Genomic DNA, 16,469 nt, shown 5'->3' with positions numbered 1-16,469 from the left:
TGTATTATCATTTTTATCTTAAAAAAGAAGCAAAAAGAAAATAAATTTAAACAGCATCTTTTTCAGCTTATTAACACTATTTCTACCAGGACCGGTCAAATGAACGTTTTTAAAATTTCAATTACAAATTCCTACATTCAACGTAAATGAATCGCATTTAAACTTTACTACTTTAACTCATATATGTACATATAATATGTACATATATGTATGATACATTTTTTCCTTCTGAAAAAAAATTTTGGTTTTTCTTACCTACCACGACCGGTCATTTGACCGCTAGTACGATTTATACATTTTTGTAATAGTTTCTCTCTAAGACTCAAAGCCAAAACTATAAAGTCGTTACAAACGAAAGATAATGAAGTTGTAGCACGATTTTATGTAAAAAGTGTCTTCCGGGAAATGGTTTACGGCACTTCCAAGGATTTACAGTTATTAGAGAGAATAAATGATATCGATGCAGAATATTCTGAAGATGATCAGGAAATTCTGTTATGGAAAATGACAATACGAATTAAGATCCATTTGAAACCGATGAGAACGAAGAGAATATTTCGAACGTACCTAGATGACGAAAGAGAAGGAGATTTTTAGTTAGTTCCGATAGTGAGAATGAGGAAGAGATAAGCGAAATTGCGTTGGAAGGAACTGTTTGACAGGAAGTAAAAATAGGGCCCAATCATGAAAGAGCACCTGGTCATAATATTTTTAGGGAAACATCAGGCCCGACTGGGTACTGAAGTTAGGACGGCATTTTCTATGATAATTGATAAGAATATAAGCAAACTTATAAGAAAGTGCACAGAGGCAGAGGCATTTAGAGTGTTGGGATATAAATGGGAACTGTCTATTGCAAAGTTATATGCATTTTTTGCAATTCTGTATGCACACGGCTCATATGAGGCTAAGAATATAGATATAGCACTTCTATTGAATAAAAAGTGGGGCCCTCTTTTTTTTCTCAAATGCTATGAGTAGACATAAATCCAGAAAGCCAACGATTACAAACCGATAATTTCGCTATGATTTCCGAAGTTTGGTACAAGTTTGTTGACAACTGTCAAAATTGTTATAAACCAGGACCATATATTACTATTGTCCAACAATTGTTTCCAACGAAAGCAAGGTGTAAATTCACTCAATACATGCCCAATAAAGCGGAACAATTTGTTATACAATTTTGGTTAGCATCCGATGCACAAACGTAGCAAATATACGTATATAATAAACGTCTTTTCATATTTGGGAAAAGATGAAAGTAGAGAACCCTCAGTTCTCTAAGAGGAACTTTATTGCTATGAAATTAGTAGAACCGTATGTAGGATGCGCAAGTGTGCACCTAGCCACACCGGTTATTGCGGAGCTCCAACGAATATTATAAAACAAATTAATAACAAGAAACTCCACTTTCCGCTGCCCTCAAGGTCCTGGCCAGCTATGAATAATTTTCTAATTAGATGCAGCATATGCATGGAGGTCATGGAGGAGGAAGAGCAGGTTATTTACGATCCATACTTTTTAAAAATAATTAATTATAAAAAATAAATGTAATGCATTCATTAAAAAAAATTATTACAGTTTTTTTTGTATCATCGCCCTGTACCCCTTGGTCTATGGAATCTTCAAATCAGTAGCAAAGCGGTTGAGCCCGCTGTGCCCTGATGTCGGTCCAAAGGTGGCAAGTGTTTAAGTCCCTTAGGAGGCGTGTACAGAGCCGGTAGACATCAAGCGAGAACGGATACTTAAACAAGCGAACGATTTAAAAGAAAAATATATTTATGTCAAACCTCTTTAAACCAAGATATACATAGTTAATCCAATTCCTGATGGCCGATGATTTTTACTGGTATATACCTTTTCGTACGGAAATTCACTTGAAGAGTTGTCATTGGCAACTGGAGGTGATAGCTTTCTGCCGGCATGACCTGCACAGCTCTAGCTACTAAGCCATGCGAGTCATAGTTATGAAATATATCTCACGAAAGATAAGCACATTTATCGCTTTCCAAATCTGCAGCGATGATCCGATGGTCATGGGACTTGGTGGAATAAGGTTCGACTAAATAAATTTACAAAAACAAGAATATTTCAAATTATTTCTACTCACGAATAAATAACAATTAATGTTTTATATTAATTTAGAATTGCTAAGTAGCAATATATAATGTTCATGTAAGTTCTTCAATATCTTTATACGCCGAACAGTCAGTCTTCGCGATAAAAATCGTCATAGGGCAATACACTTATTATATTCGCCAGCAGCCGTTTTACTATTCCTGCAACCGCTTCATTTACTTGAGATTCCATGTCGGCCCAAAGTATTTTCCAGTTATCATTAATCATCTGATTCAACGACTCACCCAGCTGTTTATTACCATTAAAAAGATTATCGAATTGCATGACTATTCTGAAAGATTAGATAATTCAAATAATACTCTTAATTTCATAATGGATTTGAACTTACAATTCCGGTGTCAATTTGCATTTTAACGCTTTTATCTTCGCATACTGCTTGCCATCCTTACATTCTTCATCAAACTTAAATTTCAAGCTAAGCCTGGTATTCTTCATTTCTATTTTTGCAAAACCTGTTGCATCCATTGGCAACAAAAGCACCTTTCCACTGGAGACATACTCTCCATCCACTACTAAATTGGGTATTGTAACGTATGTTTCGAATTTTGAACTGAGCAGATCCTTTCCAAAGCCCACCACACGTTGTACCGTTACATTTCGTATACCGTGCAAATACATCTTTTTGAATGCCAAATTTAACGTAACTGGCGATTGCTCTTTTGCTTTTGTAATAATAATATTATTTAGTGACAATTTCTCTATATCAGTTAGACCAATTTCAGGAATTCCATTGGTATAATTTTGCAAAAGATACGGTAAAATTTTTGCAATACAGTCCACATCGCCTGCACGGCATTTTTCGATTTCTGGCGCTAGTTTTTGGATATAGAAAGACATCTACATATTATTTAATGACGCGAAATATTGGTTATAAGTTTATAATGAAAAAAAAATTGTTTTTTAGAATTTATGCCAGCAGTTTTGTACGCAAAGCTTCTCTTTTATTAAGGTACAATTACGATTTAGTCGTAATCAAAAGCCCAGGTCCATATACTACATTTGCCTAATCATTTGTATCTTCTAAGTCATCTATGCCTCCGTTGTAACATTTTCAAAACAACTTATTATTTTACAACACTCTAAGAAAAAGTAAGGTTATTTAAGAACAGATATCTACAGAGCAAAATAGGGTAAATTTTGCCACAATCGCATTTTTAAGTAAAAAGTTTGCATACATTTTACTACCAAGCAACACCTTTTTCAACCATAGATGCCACTCCCCAATGAAAATCACTGCACTACCAACAAAGTCAGCCTGGAAATCCAACGCAGGATTGCTCTTGCCAACAGGTGCTACTTCGGACTGAGTAGGCAATTGAAAAGTAAAGTCCTCTCTCGACGAACAAAAGCCAAACTCTATAAGTCGCTTATAATTCCCGTCCTGCTATATGGTGCAGAGGCTTGCACGATGACAGCAACCGATGAGTCGACGGTGCGAGTTTTCGAGAGAAGAGTTTTGCGAAAGATTTATGGTCCTTTGCGCATTGGCCACGGCGAATATCGCATTCGATGGAACGATGAGCTGTACGAGATATACGACGACATTGACATAGTTCAGCGAATTAAAAGACAGCGGCTACGCTGGCTAGGTCATGTTGTCCGAATGGACGAAAACACTCCAGCTCTGAAAGTATTCGACGCAGTACCCGCCGGGGGAAGCAAAGGAAGAGAAAGACCTCCACTCCGTTGGAAGAACCAAGTGGAGAAGGACGTTTGGAATATCCAATTGGCGCCACGTAGCGAAAAGAAGAAACGACTGGCGCGCTGTTGTTAACAAACCTCGGATAAATAATCGCGTAAGCGTTAGTGAACAAAACTCTACGTTAGCCAATTAAGAAGAAGAAGACTTTAATGACAGTCTTGTATCTTTTATGGACTTTACTTTGGCACTTTATATTTTTTAGATTAATGCGTTTTGTGGGTGTGGCAGCTTTCCTTAAATACGTCCAGCTGTCCTTTTGGATGCCAAAAAAAACAATTCATTTTATCAATATATATTTATCACATTTTCATAACGATATGTAAACGTTTAAACTTGAGGTATCGCTTGCATTTTTTCCACACAAATTTTGGATGCCGATTTTGTCACTTTTGCGCGCAAGAAATGTTTAGGTGATTGACAAAAACCGTTAGCGTCGAAACTTTGCTGTACTCTGTTGAGAACACAGAGCAACTGTGTGTTGCAAGAGCATGTGTGTTATGTTAGACTGTAATGATTCCACCAGACGATTTAGTCTTTAAGGAAAACATTAAATTCTATCAGCTTTAAGGATCACTGAAATACAGTATTTCTATAACCATAATTAGTTCCGGTCCTTTCTAACATAAATTAATTCTACACTCACTTTAACACCAGCAAATACTTACGCATATCGGCATTCGTATTTATATGGCAAATTCCGATAAGATATAGTAGAGTTAGGAATTTATAGCTGCTCATCATTTAATTAATTATTGTTAATTAGCAATTGTATTATTGTACGAAAATTTTACCTCCTAACTAGACAACTTGCGCGAATAAATATCTTTAACGAAATGATCTAGGTGCACTTAAGTTCTATGCTTTTAATGGTTTTTTGCTCAATTCAAAATTTTCATTGTTAAATTGAGAGGTCATACGAAGATCTTTAAACTGTATAAATAAAAGTAACTGTGTTTTTTAGACAATTAAAAGTGCCTACTCTGATTAAGTAAATTAGCAGCAAAAGCTTGGAGTTTTTAGAGATTTTAAACGCTTTTGAACTTTGACTATTTACGGGTACAATAATTGTTCATCCCAAAAAATTGCTTTCTGTCGTCAGTGAAGTTGTCGTGTGATGAATTGAATTGTGTGAAGTGTCTCGAATATTAAGGATTAAGTACCGCAATAAAGTTTAGTCAAGTTTTATGTAGTATCATGTATCAGTAAGACTAACGCATCTACAGATTGAGGGCTAAACCATTTTGCAAAACTATTTCGGATTCTCGGAAGACTAAAAACCAGTGGCTACCACCTGTTTAAAGGTTATAAGTATCAATTCAAAGAGCTTTTGGAAGACTTATAGTTGAACATATTTTTTCTTTTAGGTTTTCTACGAAGTTTGTAACTTCTAGAAGAAACGCCAAAGACTCTATAAAATATATACATACATAAATGATCAGATTGACGAGCTGAGTCGCTTAAGCTACGTCCCTCTGTGTGCTGAATATACGCGAACTAATCCCGCTCATTTGTCGAAATCGCCGTTATCAGACCACTATAGCATATTGCTGCCGTACAAGCTAAACAATCAAATAAATATCCTGGCACGGATTATTGTACAAAGCAACGCATAGCGAGAGAAATGGCGGCACTTTGGTAATAACTTCAAAAAAAAATTTAGGTATTTATACAATATTTTATCAACTATTTTCGAAAAATTTCCAGTTTTACATTATATTTTTTTACATACAAAATATATTAAAAATATAAGAAAGTAACAAATGTTACGAGTAATTCTTCGTTTTTTCATAAATAAGTATTTTATAAAATATTTCTCTTCAAATTTTTTGTGCTATTGAAAAAATTGTTTAGAAAACTAACCCGTGCCGTTTCCTTTTGGAAATACACCTGTCCGGTAACTCAATCGCAAGTAAAATAAGCTGCTTGACTTCATAATCTATTACAGCATGATGTGTTCTTTAGAGTACCCGGCGTGCAATCCCGGGGTTTTCCAAGTATTGTTCCGCCTACAGTTGCGTAAAACTTTGGTTCTTGCTTCAAGCGAGATATTGTAAACCAAACATTTTCAATAATATCTGTATTAAAATTTATGAAACGATGGAGCACCAATAACGTTATAAAACTTATATTTATTAAATTATTATTAAATTCGAAGGATTCGCCTCTTTAGGAACAACAGCCACTCTAAAGCCATTTTCCCGTTGTGACATGTCGCGAGATCAGGCTAGAAGAGCGCTATGTACTAATGTTGCTTAATTAAAAGTAAAACACACTTCTATAAATATTCAGAACTGTACTGTGTACTGTCTGTACATGTAAAGGTGACATTTGCACTTTTTGACGACATCTCATACCGATATGATAACGATTACGTTTCGAATAGATTAACACTTTTTTATACTCTCGCAACAATGTTCCTAAGGAGAGTATTATAGTTTTATTCACATAACGGTTGTTTGTAAGTCCTAAAACTAAAAGAGTCAGATATAGGGTTATATATACCAAAGTGATCAGGGTGACGAGTAGAGTCGAAATCCGGATGTCTGTCTGTCCGTCCGTCCGTCTGTCCGTCCGTGCAAGCTGTAACTTGAGTAAGAATTGAGATATCATGATGAAACTTGGTACACGTATTTCTTGGCTCCATAAGAAGGTTAAGTTCGAAGATGGGCAAAATCGGCCCACTGCCGCGCCCACAAAATGGCGGAAACCGAAAACCTATAAAGTGTCATAACTAAGCCATAAATAAAGATATTAAAGTGAAATTTGGCACGAAGAATCGCATTAGGGAGTGGCATATTTGAACGCAATTTTTTTGGAAAAGTGGGCGTGGCCCCGCCCCCTACTAAGTTTTTTGTACATATCTCGGAAACTACTATAGCTATGTCAACCAAACTCTATAGAGTCGTTTCCTTCAGGCATCTCCATATACAGTTCAAAAATGGAAGAAATCGGATAATAACCACGCCCACCTCCCATACATAGGTTATGTTGAAAATCACTAAAAGTGCGTTAACCGACTAACAAAAAACGTCAGAAACACTAAATTTTACGGAAGAAATTGCAGAAGGAAGCTGCGCCCAGGCTTTTTTTAAAAATTCAAAATGGGCGTGGCCTCGCCCACTTATGGACCAAAAACCATAACTTAGGAACTACTAGACCGATTTCAATGAAATTCGGTATATAATATTTTCTTAACACCCTGATGACATGTACGAAATATGGGTGAAATCGGTTCACAACCACGCCTTCTTCCAATATAACGCTATTTTGAATTCCATCTGATGCCTTTTCTGTGTAATACGAGTATATATGTACATTAGGAACCAATGATGATAGCGGAATAAAACTTTACAAAAATACGGTATTTGAAAAATATGTAAATGACGTATAATGAAATCTCGATTATCACTTTATCATGCGAGATTATAAAATGTTCGGTGACACCCGAACTTAGCCTTTCCTTACTTGTTTACATATAAATGTCACTGACGATAGAAAAAACAAAGAAATTTGACGGGAGTCAAAAATGTATGATTTCGCTAAAACTCCGCTAAATTGTTATTTTTTACCACTATGCAACTGTACAATATCCGAAGAAATTGTTGATGTCGGTCTACTATGGCATATAACTGCCCTACAAAGCCAGAATATGAATAATATTTTCATGAAAGCTTTAATGAAAATTAGAGAAAATATTGTATACTCTTCATTTTAATTGTTTTACACAATTACACAAACAATTGTGTAATACAATTAAAATGGTAATAAATGCAATACAGAATATAATCGTCACAGTAGAGAATGTTCAAAATTCCTGCAAAAAAAAGTCGCTGATTGATTTTCACCTGCTTGCAATTCTGAATTAAAATAATTTATTACATTATGAACGATGGTAAATAAAATATAGTTGTATTTAGTATTTTTATATATAGTATGTATTAGAAATTACGTCTTTTAGTGAAACTTAAAAATTTGTATTGGTTAACTAACTATAATACATTTATTAACTACATATCCATAACTATATTTATAGGTAAGTATGTATAAAGCACTCACGTATTTGCATACAAAGTAATAACACTAGCAAACGGAAATAATTTGAAAATAATTCGACAAGTGTGAACGTACATACATATATATCGTCAGCTAAAATACAAAATAACGTAACAACATTTTCAGAATTTTACAGGGGAATGAATGAAACACGATATAAAATGGATCATGAGTTGAAACAAAATTTAAATATTGGTCAAAACTGGGTTAATTTATAAAAGCAGAACCTTAAAATGCTGGATATATATGTATACATACTTATATGGATGTATGTAATTTGAAATAGCGACGCGTAATCAATAAAATACTCAATTTCGAATTTTCTTACTTCCTAACTGTTTAGATTTAGAATTTTCATTGCAGTATAGTTTCTGCTTTACATAATTTAAATTTTATTAAATAAATTTGGAAGTTGTAAAATAAATTGATTTTGAAAAATAAGTAAACTTTTTAAGTAGATATAGCTTTGTACATTATAAACAATTGTGTAAACACATAAATACATATAAAATATTGCAAATATTTTTGATTAAAAATCAACAATTAAAATGTCTTATAAACAATTTGTAAGTAACTTGTCTGCTTAAAATTTCATAATTAAGGTTTTACGCTTTTGCCGATTCACGTTTCAACATCACAGCCTTAACACGTACATTTTCAAGTTTATTCGGTTTTTTACACATTTTCATTTGTTTCGCAAGAAATAGTTAAGTTGCACATATTTACAATCTGATAAAACCAAATATTAAGAGAATGTATTACCTTTGAACACAATATACATATATTGTATTTATGTTTATAATCAATTGAATTTTATAAATCAATATATTTTGTTGCAGATATTTATAATCGTCAGACTTTTTGCAAGAAATACTTTCAATAAAATAAAATAATAAATTAAACAATTTCTTCCCTTCAATTTATTTCTATTTTGAACATATTCCCGGAAATCGCTCACAAATTAAGAGACTGCTGTCATGTTGCACTTATTACTGTACTGTACAAGCATTCACACATATGGCACATACATAAATGTGGTGATTAACATTTTGAATTAATCCGTATGCTGGGTTTGTTGTTGTAGAAAAATATGCACCAATTTTACATGATTTGGTTGTCATTCTTTGTTTGTGGGATTGCTACTTGGCATAAGTATTGTTAGCATTAGTACTTGTATGTGGGTGCTGTTCTTAGCTTTTCCAAAAATAATATTAAGAACATCATCATAACAACAAAGTCGCCTATGCTAGCTGATGATGCTGGAACAGCCGTGATTGTACATTCCATTTTTGCTTATGAATAAAGTGTTATCGCTATCATCACTGCAATCGGAGTCAACGCCACACAGTAGTGGCTATGCGTCCTCCTCTGCGCCGAATGGTACATCCACTTCCTGATCGCCATTTGGTGAAATTCTGCAAAATAAAATTGAAAATTTGCTTATAAGTCTAATTAAAGGCTTAATTAAATTTTAAATAAATTACAGAAATAAGCTTCTAAAAATGGATATATTTTTCGTGTACGAAATTGAGAATATTTTATGAGCAAGGCAAATGAAAGCGCCCTACAAATTCCTTGAGATTAATATGTTTTATAATTTCATATTTCCTCTCGAGTGTTTTTTGAACCCGTGACTAACTTAGGCTTTGTATGAACTTCTTTATTAACCAGTAAAAATACAGGGTAGATAATCTTTTACATTTTAGATATTATTATTTCACTTGTGTTATTACATTTTATTTGGACATTTCTGAATGCAGCATTAGTCAAGTGAGAATGAGTGTTGCGCGGTGTGTTCCTTAAATGTCTCATCATATCGGGTTATATAAAAAATTTGACTTGTCTTTATCTCGTCTACGTTTCAATAATAGTACTTTCAAAAAGAAGTTAGGGAGAGTTAAAGATTTTTCAATTTTTTTTTATTGACGTCGGTTTGAAAATATATCATGCAATGATGGTTTTGGCGTTAACACCGGCACAAAAAGAAAAAAAAACATTCGAACTTGAAAATCAGTTACAAACGTGTCATTTGAGAGCTTAAATGCAACACTGCCAAATTTTGTATAAGTGATATTAAGAATAACGAAGAATTTTGCAATACGCTACGACATTAGCGAAACGATTTGTCAAATATTCACAACTGTCTGCATTTTATATTGCATCATTCTTGAGTATATCTCTTAGGTCGAGTTTGACAGGCATTGAAATCAGAACACTTCATAAATTTTAAAGAAAATTGATAAACAGCTTATCAAAACGGAAACTGAAATAGACAATATGGGCAATATACCATAAACTTGTATAATTATGAAGTGATTATATTAATATTAGTGATAGCAACTTTATAATGATACTTAACAAGCGAATATTGAAGGTGCCTAAAGCTCATAAGTGTAAGAATCGTAGCCTTTAACAAGAGCGGTGATAAGTAAGATTAGTTGTTCTTTCACCAGCTTCAGCAGAATTTGTATACCTGTTCAACCGCTTTGGGAGTTGTAGATTTCAAACTAACAGTTCTCAGTTTAATTTATACTGCCCAGTGCCAAAAATAATTCTGATTCGGGTCCAGAAAATATTATTTTAACTCCAAGACACACACTTCTAATGTTGGTACATTCGTTTTAGGTACATATGTACATATGTCTGAACATATTGAAAAACTTAGACTAACTAGTTAGTTGAACACTTGCATGTAAAACTCGTAAAAATAATTTAACTTACAGCTGTATATAAAACTTTGCAAATGAAGACAGGTATGTTAAATTTGTAATTGTGAACTACATTTGTTATAAATAACGAATTTTTCATATATGTACATACTATATTAAGTAAAAAAATTTGTACATTTATTTGAGAAACTTAATCACCCCAGAAATTTGAAATAAAATATTAAGCCATAAAAAATCTGAAAACAGTGTAAACTCGTTGGATAATATCAAGATCTTGAAAGGAAAGAATCATCACATGCCATCAGTTAGACGAATGTGCTAGAAAACTTATATTGCGTTGATCTTGAAGTAACATCAGGATTTGTATCACATAAGCCCGTTCTAGCATCTAGCGAACGTATGAATCCCGTTCTCTTGCAATCGTGCAAAATCGATAAAAGATTCCTTGCTTAAATATATAAAGCACGTAAATCAACAATATATAGTTTCCCACTTCTTCAAATTTAATTTAAAACAACGCTCGGAAGTCGGAAGGCCTTAATATATTATTAAATACATTCACAATATTTTCTTATAAATCGGCCATTACTTTGCTCTCTCTTTCTCTCTCTCTCTTTTAGAAAAACACAGGCCTATTTTATTTAAACAATATTACTATTGCGCCTAATGAATATACCAATGCAAGCTTATTTAAATTATTTTTACTCATTTTTGTTTTGCAAGTGCAGCTTTCCCCTCGCTTTAAAAGCAATAACACAGCAAAAACAGAAAATATAAAATATTAAGAGTGCACCTAGGTAAACAACATATGCCAGTGACGTAAAAAGCTTCGCTCAAAAAACCGCGCCTAACTGATATTAACTCGACCTGCAGACAAGACCTGACTTCAATGCAATCACAAGCGACATCTCTCATTGAATATTAATGCTTGTTCGTTGCAATATCTTGCATTTTTTAATTGCAAAGCTTTTCATAGCCACACAGAAAAGCTCCATATGGATAACTTTAGAAATATTTAGGTATTTATACTTAAACTCTTATACCCGGTGCTATACGTTGCAATGGTGGGAAACTTGCAAATTGTTCAGTGGCCTGGAGATTATTTCTTTTTGAATATCAAATATATTTAATAACTTAAAAACCTCATAACTTGAAGCACCACTATGGATTCATTCTTTAGGCTAAGCTTTGGTTTAGGAACTGTTGCCGAAAGAGAATAAAGAAGCCAACAAGGAGAATGAGTGCTAACACTCGTGGCCAATTTAAAAATTTACAAACAATTTTACTCGGACTTTGTATATCGAAACAATCAAGTTGATACAAAAAAGGTTTGTAGTTGTTGTATCTGCATAAAACTAATGAGACTAATGGCGGAGACTACATAAAGTACATCTGCTGCCATGAGGTTGACTAGTCTACCTAAGTACATAGTGTAGTAAAGCCACAAAGAGATACATATATACTTGAAAACATCCTAAAGTGACACTTCATCTTATAGAGTATCTCACGGTTTTTACAGTTAAAAACTGAGTTTTGTTAACCGACCCTTATCTCTCATTTATAGTGTGGGGTTTTCTATTATTCCCTAAATATGGTTAAGAATTCATCCGAACAGATGTTGGGTTTTATGAGCAATTTTATCATGGCAACAATTGACGCGGAAGTTTGACATTGTCTGTCAAAAGACAACAGTTGTTTGAATGATTTTCGAAAATTGGAATCGAAGCACTAAACCAATGTAGGCGATTAAAAGGAATAAGAGCAAAGTTGAAGATAGTAGTTCCTTAGAATGAATAATTTAAACGAAAGTGATAACTTTTGAAATTATTTACATTATTTACATATGTATGTATGTATGTACAAAATAAAAAAGTTATAATAAGCATTGACTTTTCTAGATCACAGTTAATACTGAAACTCTTCGTGGTGAACACAAAACAAAAAGTCCTCGAAGAGTACTGCTATCCGTACTAAAAAAGAACAGTGCAAAAGCCCTTATACAATTGGCAAAAAAGCATTGCCAAATGGCGAAGTATATTGGTGTCAGATCAATGTAAAATTTGTAATTTGGGAGTAAAAGGTCTGGAAACTTTATTCGACTTCCCCTTAATATAATATAATACCTAATTTAAAACAAAAAACATGGCGGCGCTAAATTCGTAGCAGAGGGTAACTTTTCACATAGTGGAGTTGATCAAATCCTCTTGATTGACAGCGCCATGGATCAAGTGTATATTAGATGAGGTAATGTTAACATATGCCTGTTGGAATATAACATTTATATGAGTATATCAACAAGATAACAAATCAAGTGCCAACGGAGTTGACATTATGGAGTTATATACAGTTAAAATTATCAAAAAACGATTTTTTCTATTTTATTTTCTTAATGTACATACATATGTATATTTGAGAATACACACAGAAAATTTCATATCGTTCGGGTTAATATTTCCGAAGCTTCACGCAAATTTGAAGAAGCGATTCAGAGTGCTTGGAATTGCAATCCAAACTTTAAACGCATTTTTCTCTAAACGATGTTTTCAAAGCCGGTGACGAACATTACTCGAAAAGGGTAAGCCACTTATTCTCAAATTTTAACACGAGCTTCTTAAATATATTTTTTAGTATTTAATTGAAGATTTTTTCTCACCGATAAATATCTTTTTATAAAAAATATAAAGCCGAAATTTTTAAAATTGACCTTTTTTAGTAACCGCTATTTCGTAAAAAAAATATTCGCTTATTCCTTCGATTAATTACTAGATTTAGCATTACTTTAACGAAATCTGTTTGGTTTTTTAAATTCATAGGATCCAGTCACCACAAAACGTCTTTTTTGAGGAGCTTTTCCTTTCAAAATAAACATTTTTACTAATACTAAGTCTTGAAATACAGTTAAAAGATAATATGTGTACAAATTTTTTGGATTAATAAATTTAAAATTTTTCTCAGAAATATTTTGGAAAATTCGCTTTTTTTCGGCCTTCTAACTGTATATAACCCCTTATGTCTCAGTGTGATCAGTCTGCCGGCCTCAACCACATAAAAAACTTCAGGACCTATAAACTTAATTTCCAGAAGTTGCAATATAACACCCGTTCCCATGAAAGTCGGTTCTATAAAACCCAAACAGACGCTCATTTTTACCCAGCCAATGACTATCATCTGGACAATATTCGTCAAAGTAATAGGAGGAATGTTTCCCGCAGCTACAACTTCTACAAAAATATAATTCACATGACAACCGGGTCTTCATGCGCTACTGAAACAGGCCTGTACTTAAACCATGCATTATGTACTTTTATCCGACAGAAAACTTTCAATTAAGCAGCGTTCCCTAAAACTACTTATAGAATTTGCGAAATATTTTATACTGTTAAATCAACAACAACCAAACGATGGTGAAATTTGAGTGAATCACAACTATTATGCCTCTAAATGAATGATAACAAATATACACAATAAAATAAAGATATCTCATGTACCAGCAGCTTAATGCTGCATTGCTAAAAGATACTTACGTTTCAAAAAAAAATTCAGAACTTTTCAAAACAATATGTATAAATATATTTAATATTTTGATGTAGTGTTTTTGGGTAATGCACTGCAAAGTAGTTTAAGTAGACAAACAAATGAAGAAATGCAAACAACATTTACATACAAGCAGGCAAATTTGTATATATGTAGTATATGTGTGAGGGTTTGTATATATAGTATATATGAATGGACTTGTAAATGAACATGCAAGGCGGAAATGCTGTGTGATTTCAAATATTCTTAAAGAACTGTAAATTATCTATGTAGTTTATTGTTGTTTAGTAATTTAACCGCTAAGCTGTAAAAGTAAAGAAAATAAATGCGCATATACATACATATATGCATGTATATGTAAATACTATAGGTATATATGTATAAATAAATATGTAATTACAGGTGTGCGCACGTTGGCATAAAGTAGAATTCAGCAAATATTAGGTGAATAAAACACAGGCTACAACAACGGCGAAAGTAAGCAGAAACTGCTTCGATTATTTATTAATAATTGTATTTAAAATAGTCGGAAAAATACTTGTGTATGCGTTAATGTAAATATACAGTGGGTCAAGGCTAGCAATTAGGTGCTAACGAAATTGATTAAGAGTGCAAAATGATTATATTTTTATATTTATTATTTCTTTTTTGTTTTGCTAAATGTAACTACAATTATAAATAAAAGGTGCTTATTAACTACAGAGAGGCATTTTACTTACACAAATAATAATTTATTTAATTAAATAAATACTTTATAATTACAGCGCACAAAGTTTTTGCTTTTTACAATGCTAAGTAGTAAACATACAGCTAAGCAACAAAAAAAGCTTTGCAACAACAACAATGCTGGCGAATATTTTTGAAGTCGGAAAATTCGTATAATTGAAAAACTCATAAATATGTACTTATGTCCGCTGGCAAGAGCGCAAAAATAGTTGAAATTTTTTGTAAAAATTTACATATTTTAAAAATATTTAATTTTAAGCAATAAGTTTCAATAAATAAATAAGTGCAAGCGTTTGTGATATGAATTATAGCAAATAATATAAAATAAATATTTTCAAATAAAATTTTATTATTTACAATTACATACATACGTACATAAGCTATTGGTTCTTACATAACATTACATAATGCCATAAATAAGTAACTTGCGCACGCTTCTGCTGTTTCTTCTCAGTTTTACTTATAAAAAAATAAATCCTAAACCTTTTAAATATTTATACATATTTGGGATTTATAGCAAAATCATTTGAGCGATTCAAAAATTATGCGCTGCAACGTTCCATCGGCGGCAGTTTTCCTTATGATTAGTTCAATGAGTTTTCGACGAGATGGAACATATCGAGACACTATTATCGTATAACGTCAGCTCACTACGCCGCATAAAATGCCACACATAAGTAAATTGGAAATATGGTGCAAAAATGAGTTGTTCAAGCGCGTCCATAAATATCGCCAACAACAATACGATGACACCAACATGGTCAACATTATTGGACACACGTATGCGCACATTTTGGCATAACGAGCAAAGATCAAAGGCGTTTGGTGAAGGCAGCAACATGTGTCGTTGACAGGCGAAGGCGCCGCCGTGTTATCATTAACGTACAAACACATGTACATATGTTGGCGCGATTTATGTGAGTCGTTGAAAGGCAGACAAATGTGGGACGCCAAATGGACGACGCGCATTGGACGCCAGTATCCATATAATTATTATTTTAGCACAAGAATACATGCAGACACAGGCGCGCAGTTGAGCGCCCAATAGTTTTGCATTAAATATATGGATAATTATTATGATTTGTGGATTTGTTGATGTTAGAGACGATTATGTTGTAGTTGTTGAGGTGGTAGTGGATGTTGTTGTTGATTTTTGTTGTTAGCAGCGAAATTGCACATAGTCGTTGTTAGCGATGACAGCAGCAGCGACATCCAGCACGCAGACAGGCAGCAGAGGCGAAATTTATTTAATTAGCCAAAACAAAAATATGTACATATGTTTATTTAACTAAATGGAGTCTTGGGTTTTTTACGTATCTGAGCACATTTAAATTTTCAGCGTTCTAAATTTTTTGTTAATTTCCCCACAATTTTCGCAAAATAGCCAATTTTTGTTACAGTTTACTTTCTTTAGTGTCAGCAAAAATGTATGCGTATGTATGCAGGTGTGTGTGTATTTTATTAGAGAGGGTGCAGACTTAGGCCACCGGCGGGTTCGCTGTCCAACGCATTTTAAGTGTCATCGCAAATATCGAAGTCGTTGTTTTTTGGTTTTGTTTTGGTTTTTTATTTTCAAAATTTACATACATATGCGTGTGGTGAATATTCAGTGAGTACGTGCGTGTCATCAGTACTAATTTTAGTAA

The 16,469-nt window shown here is 33.1% G+C and overlaps 2 protein-coding genes across 4 annotated transcripts in view; both read right to left on the bottom strand.

Moving 5' to 3' along the window:
- Nucleotides 1–2,115: 2,115 nt before the first annotated feature.
- LOC126767994 (protein takeout-like) lies at nucleotides 2,116–4,688 on the bottom strand. The gene is made up of 3 exons (XM_050485838.1): nucleotides 4,507–4,688; nucleotides 2,468–2,951; nucleotides 2,116–2,410 (listed from the first exon to the last, which is right to left on the bottom strand). Exons 1-3 carry the CDS (start codon nucleotides 4,580–4,582, stop codon nucleotides 2,209–2,211), a joined length of 762 nt encoding a protein of 253 aa, XP_050341795.1. The 5' UTR covers nucleotides 4,583–4,688; the 3' UTR covers nucleotides 2,116–2,208.
- Nucleotides 4,689–8,791: 4,103 nt separating this feature from the next.
- The window catches only part of LOC126767935 (protein Malvolio), a 31,657-nt gene continuing 23,979 nt past the window's right edge, over nucleotides 8,792–16,469 (bottom strand). Inside the window, exons 12-13 of one of the 3 annotated variants that reach the window (XR_007669182.1) lie at nucleotides 10,368–16,456; nucleotides 8,792–9,309 (exon numbers count right to left, since the gene is read on the bottom strand). Coding sequence is in view for 1 of the 3 variants with exons in the window: in XM_050485744.1 (XP_050341701.1) it covers nucleotides 9,249–9,309 (61 nt within the window). In the remaining 2 variants the exon portion in view is untranslated. The remainder of the gene's footprint in view (nucleotides 9,310–10,367; nucleotides 16,457–16,469) is intronic. The other 2 variants (XR_007669181.1, XM_050485744.1) reach the window with 2 other exon arrangements.

Source organism: Bactrocera neohumeralis, chromosome 2 (assembly GCF_024586455.1).
Source record: "Bactrocera neohumeralis isolate Rockhampton chromosome 2, APGP_CSIRO_Bneo_wtdbg2-racon-allhic-juicebox.fasta_v2, whole genome shotgun sequence".
Classification (NCBI taxonomy): domain Eukaryota; kingdom Metazoa; phylum Arthropoda; class Insecta; order Diptera; family Tephritidae; genus Bactrocera; species Bactrocera neohumeralis.
Note: the sequence above shows the minus strand (reverse complement) of the source record. Positions and strands in the feature narration are given on the sequence as shown.

Bases quoted from the DNA above. Each gene is read 5' to 3' on its own strand.
- LOC126767994 (XM_050485838.1), bottom strand. From the start codon at position 4,582: ATGATGAGCAGCTATAAATTCCTAACTCTACTATATCTTATCGGAATT. The intron at 2,952-4,506 runs GTAAGTATTTGC...TCCAAAAACTAG, and splicing joins AAATACGAATGCCGATATGC to CGCCAGAAATCGAAAAATGC. The intron at 2,411-2,467 runs GTAAGTTCAAAT...CTAATCTTTCAG, and splicing joins TGCAAATTGACACCGGAATT to AATAGTCATGCAATTCGATA.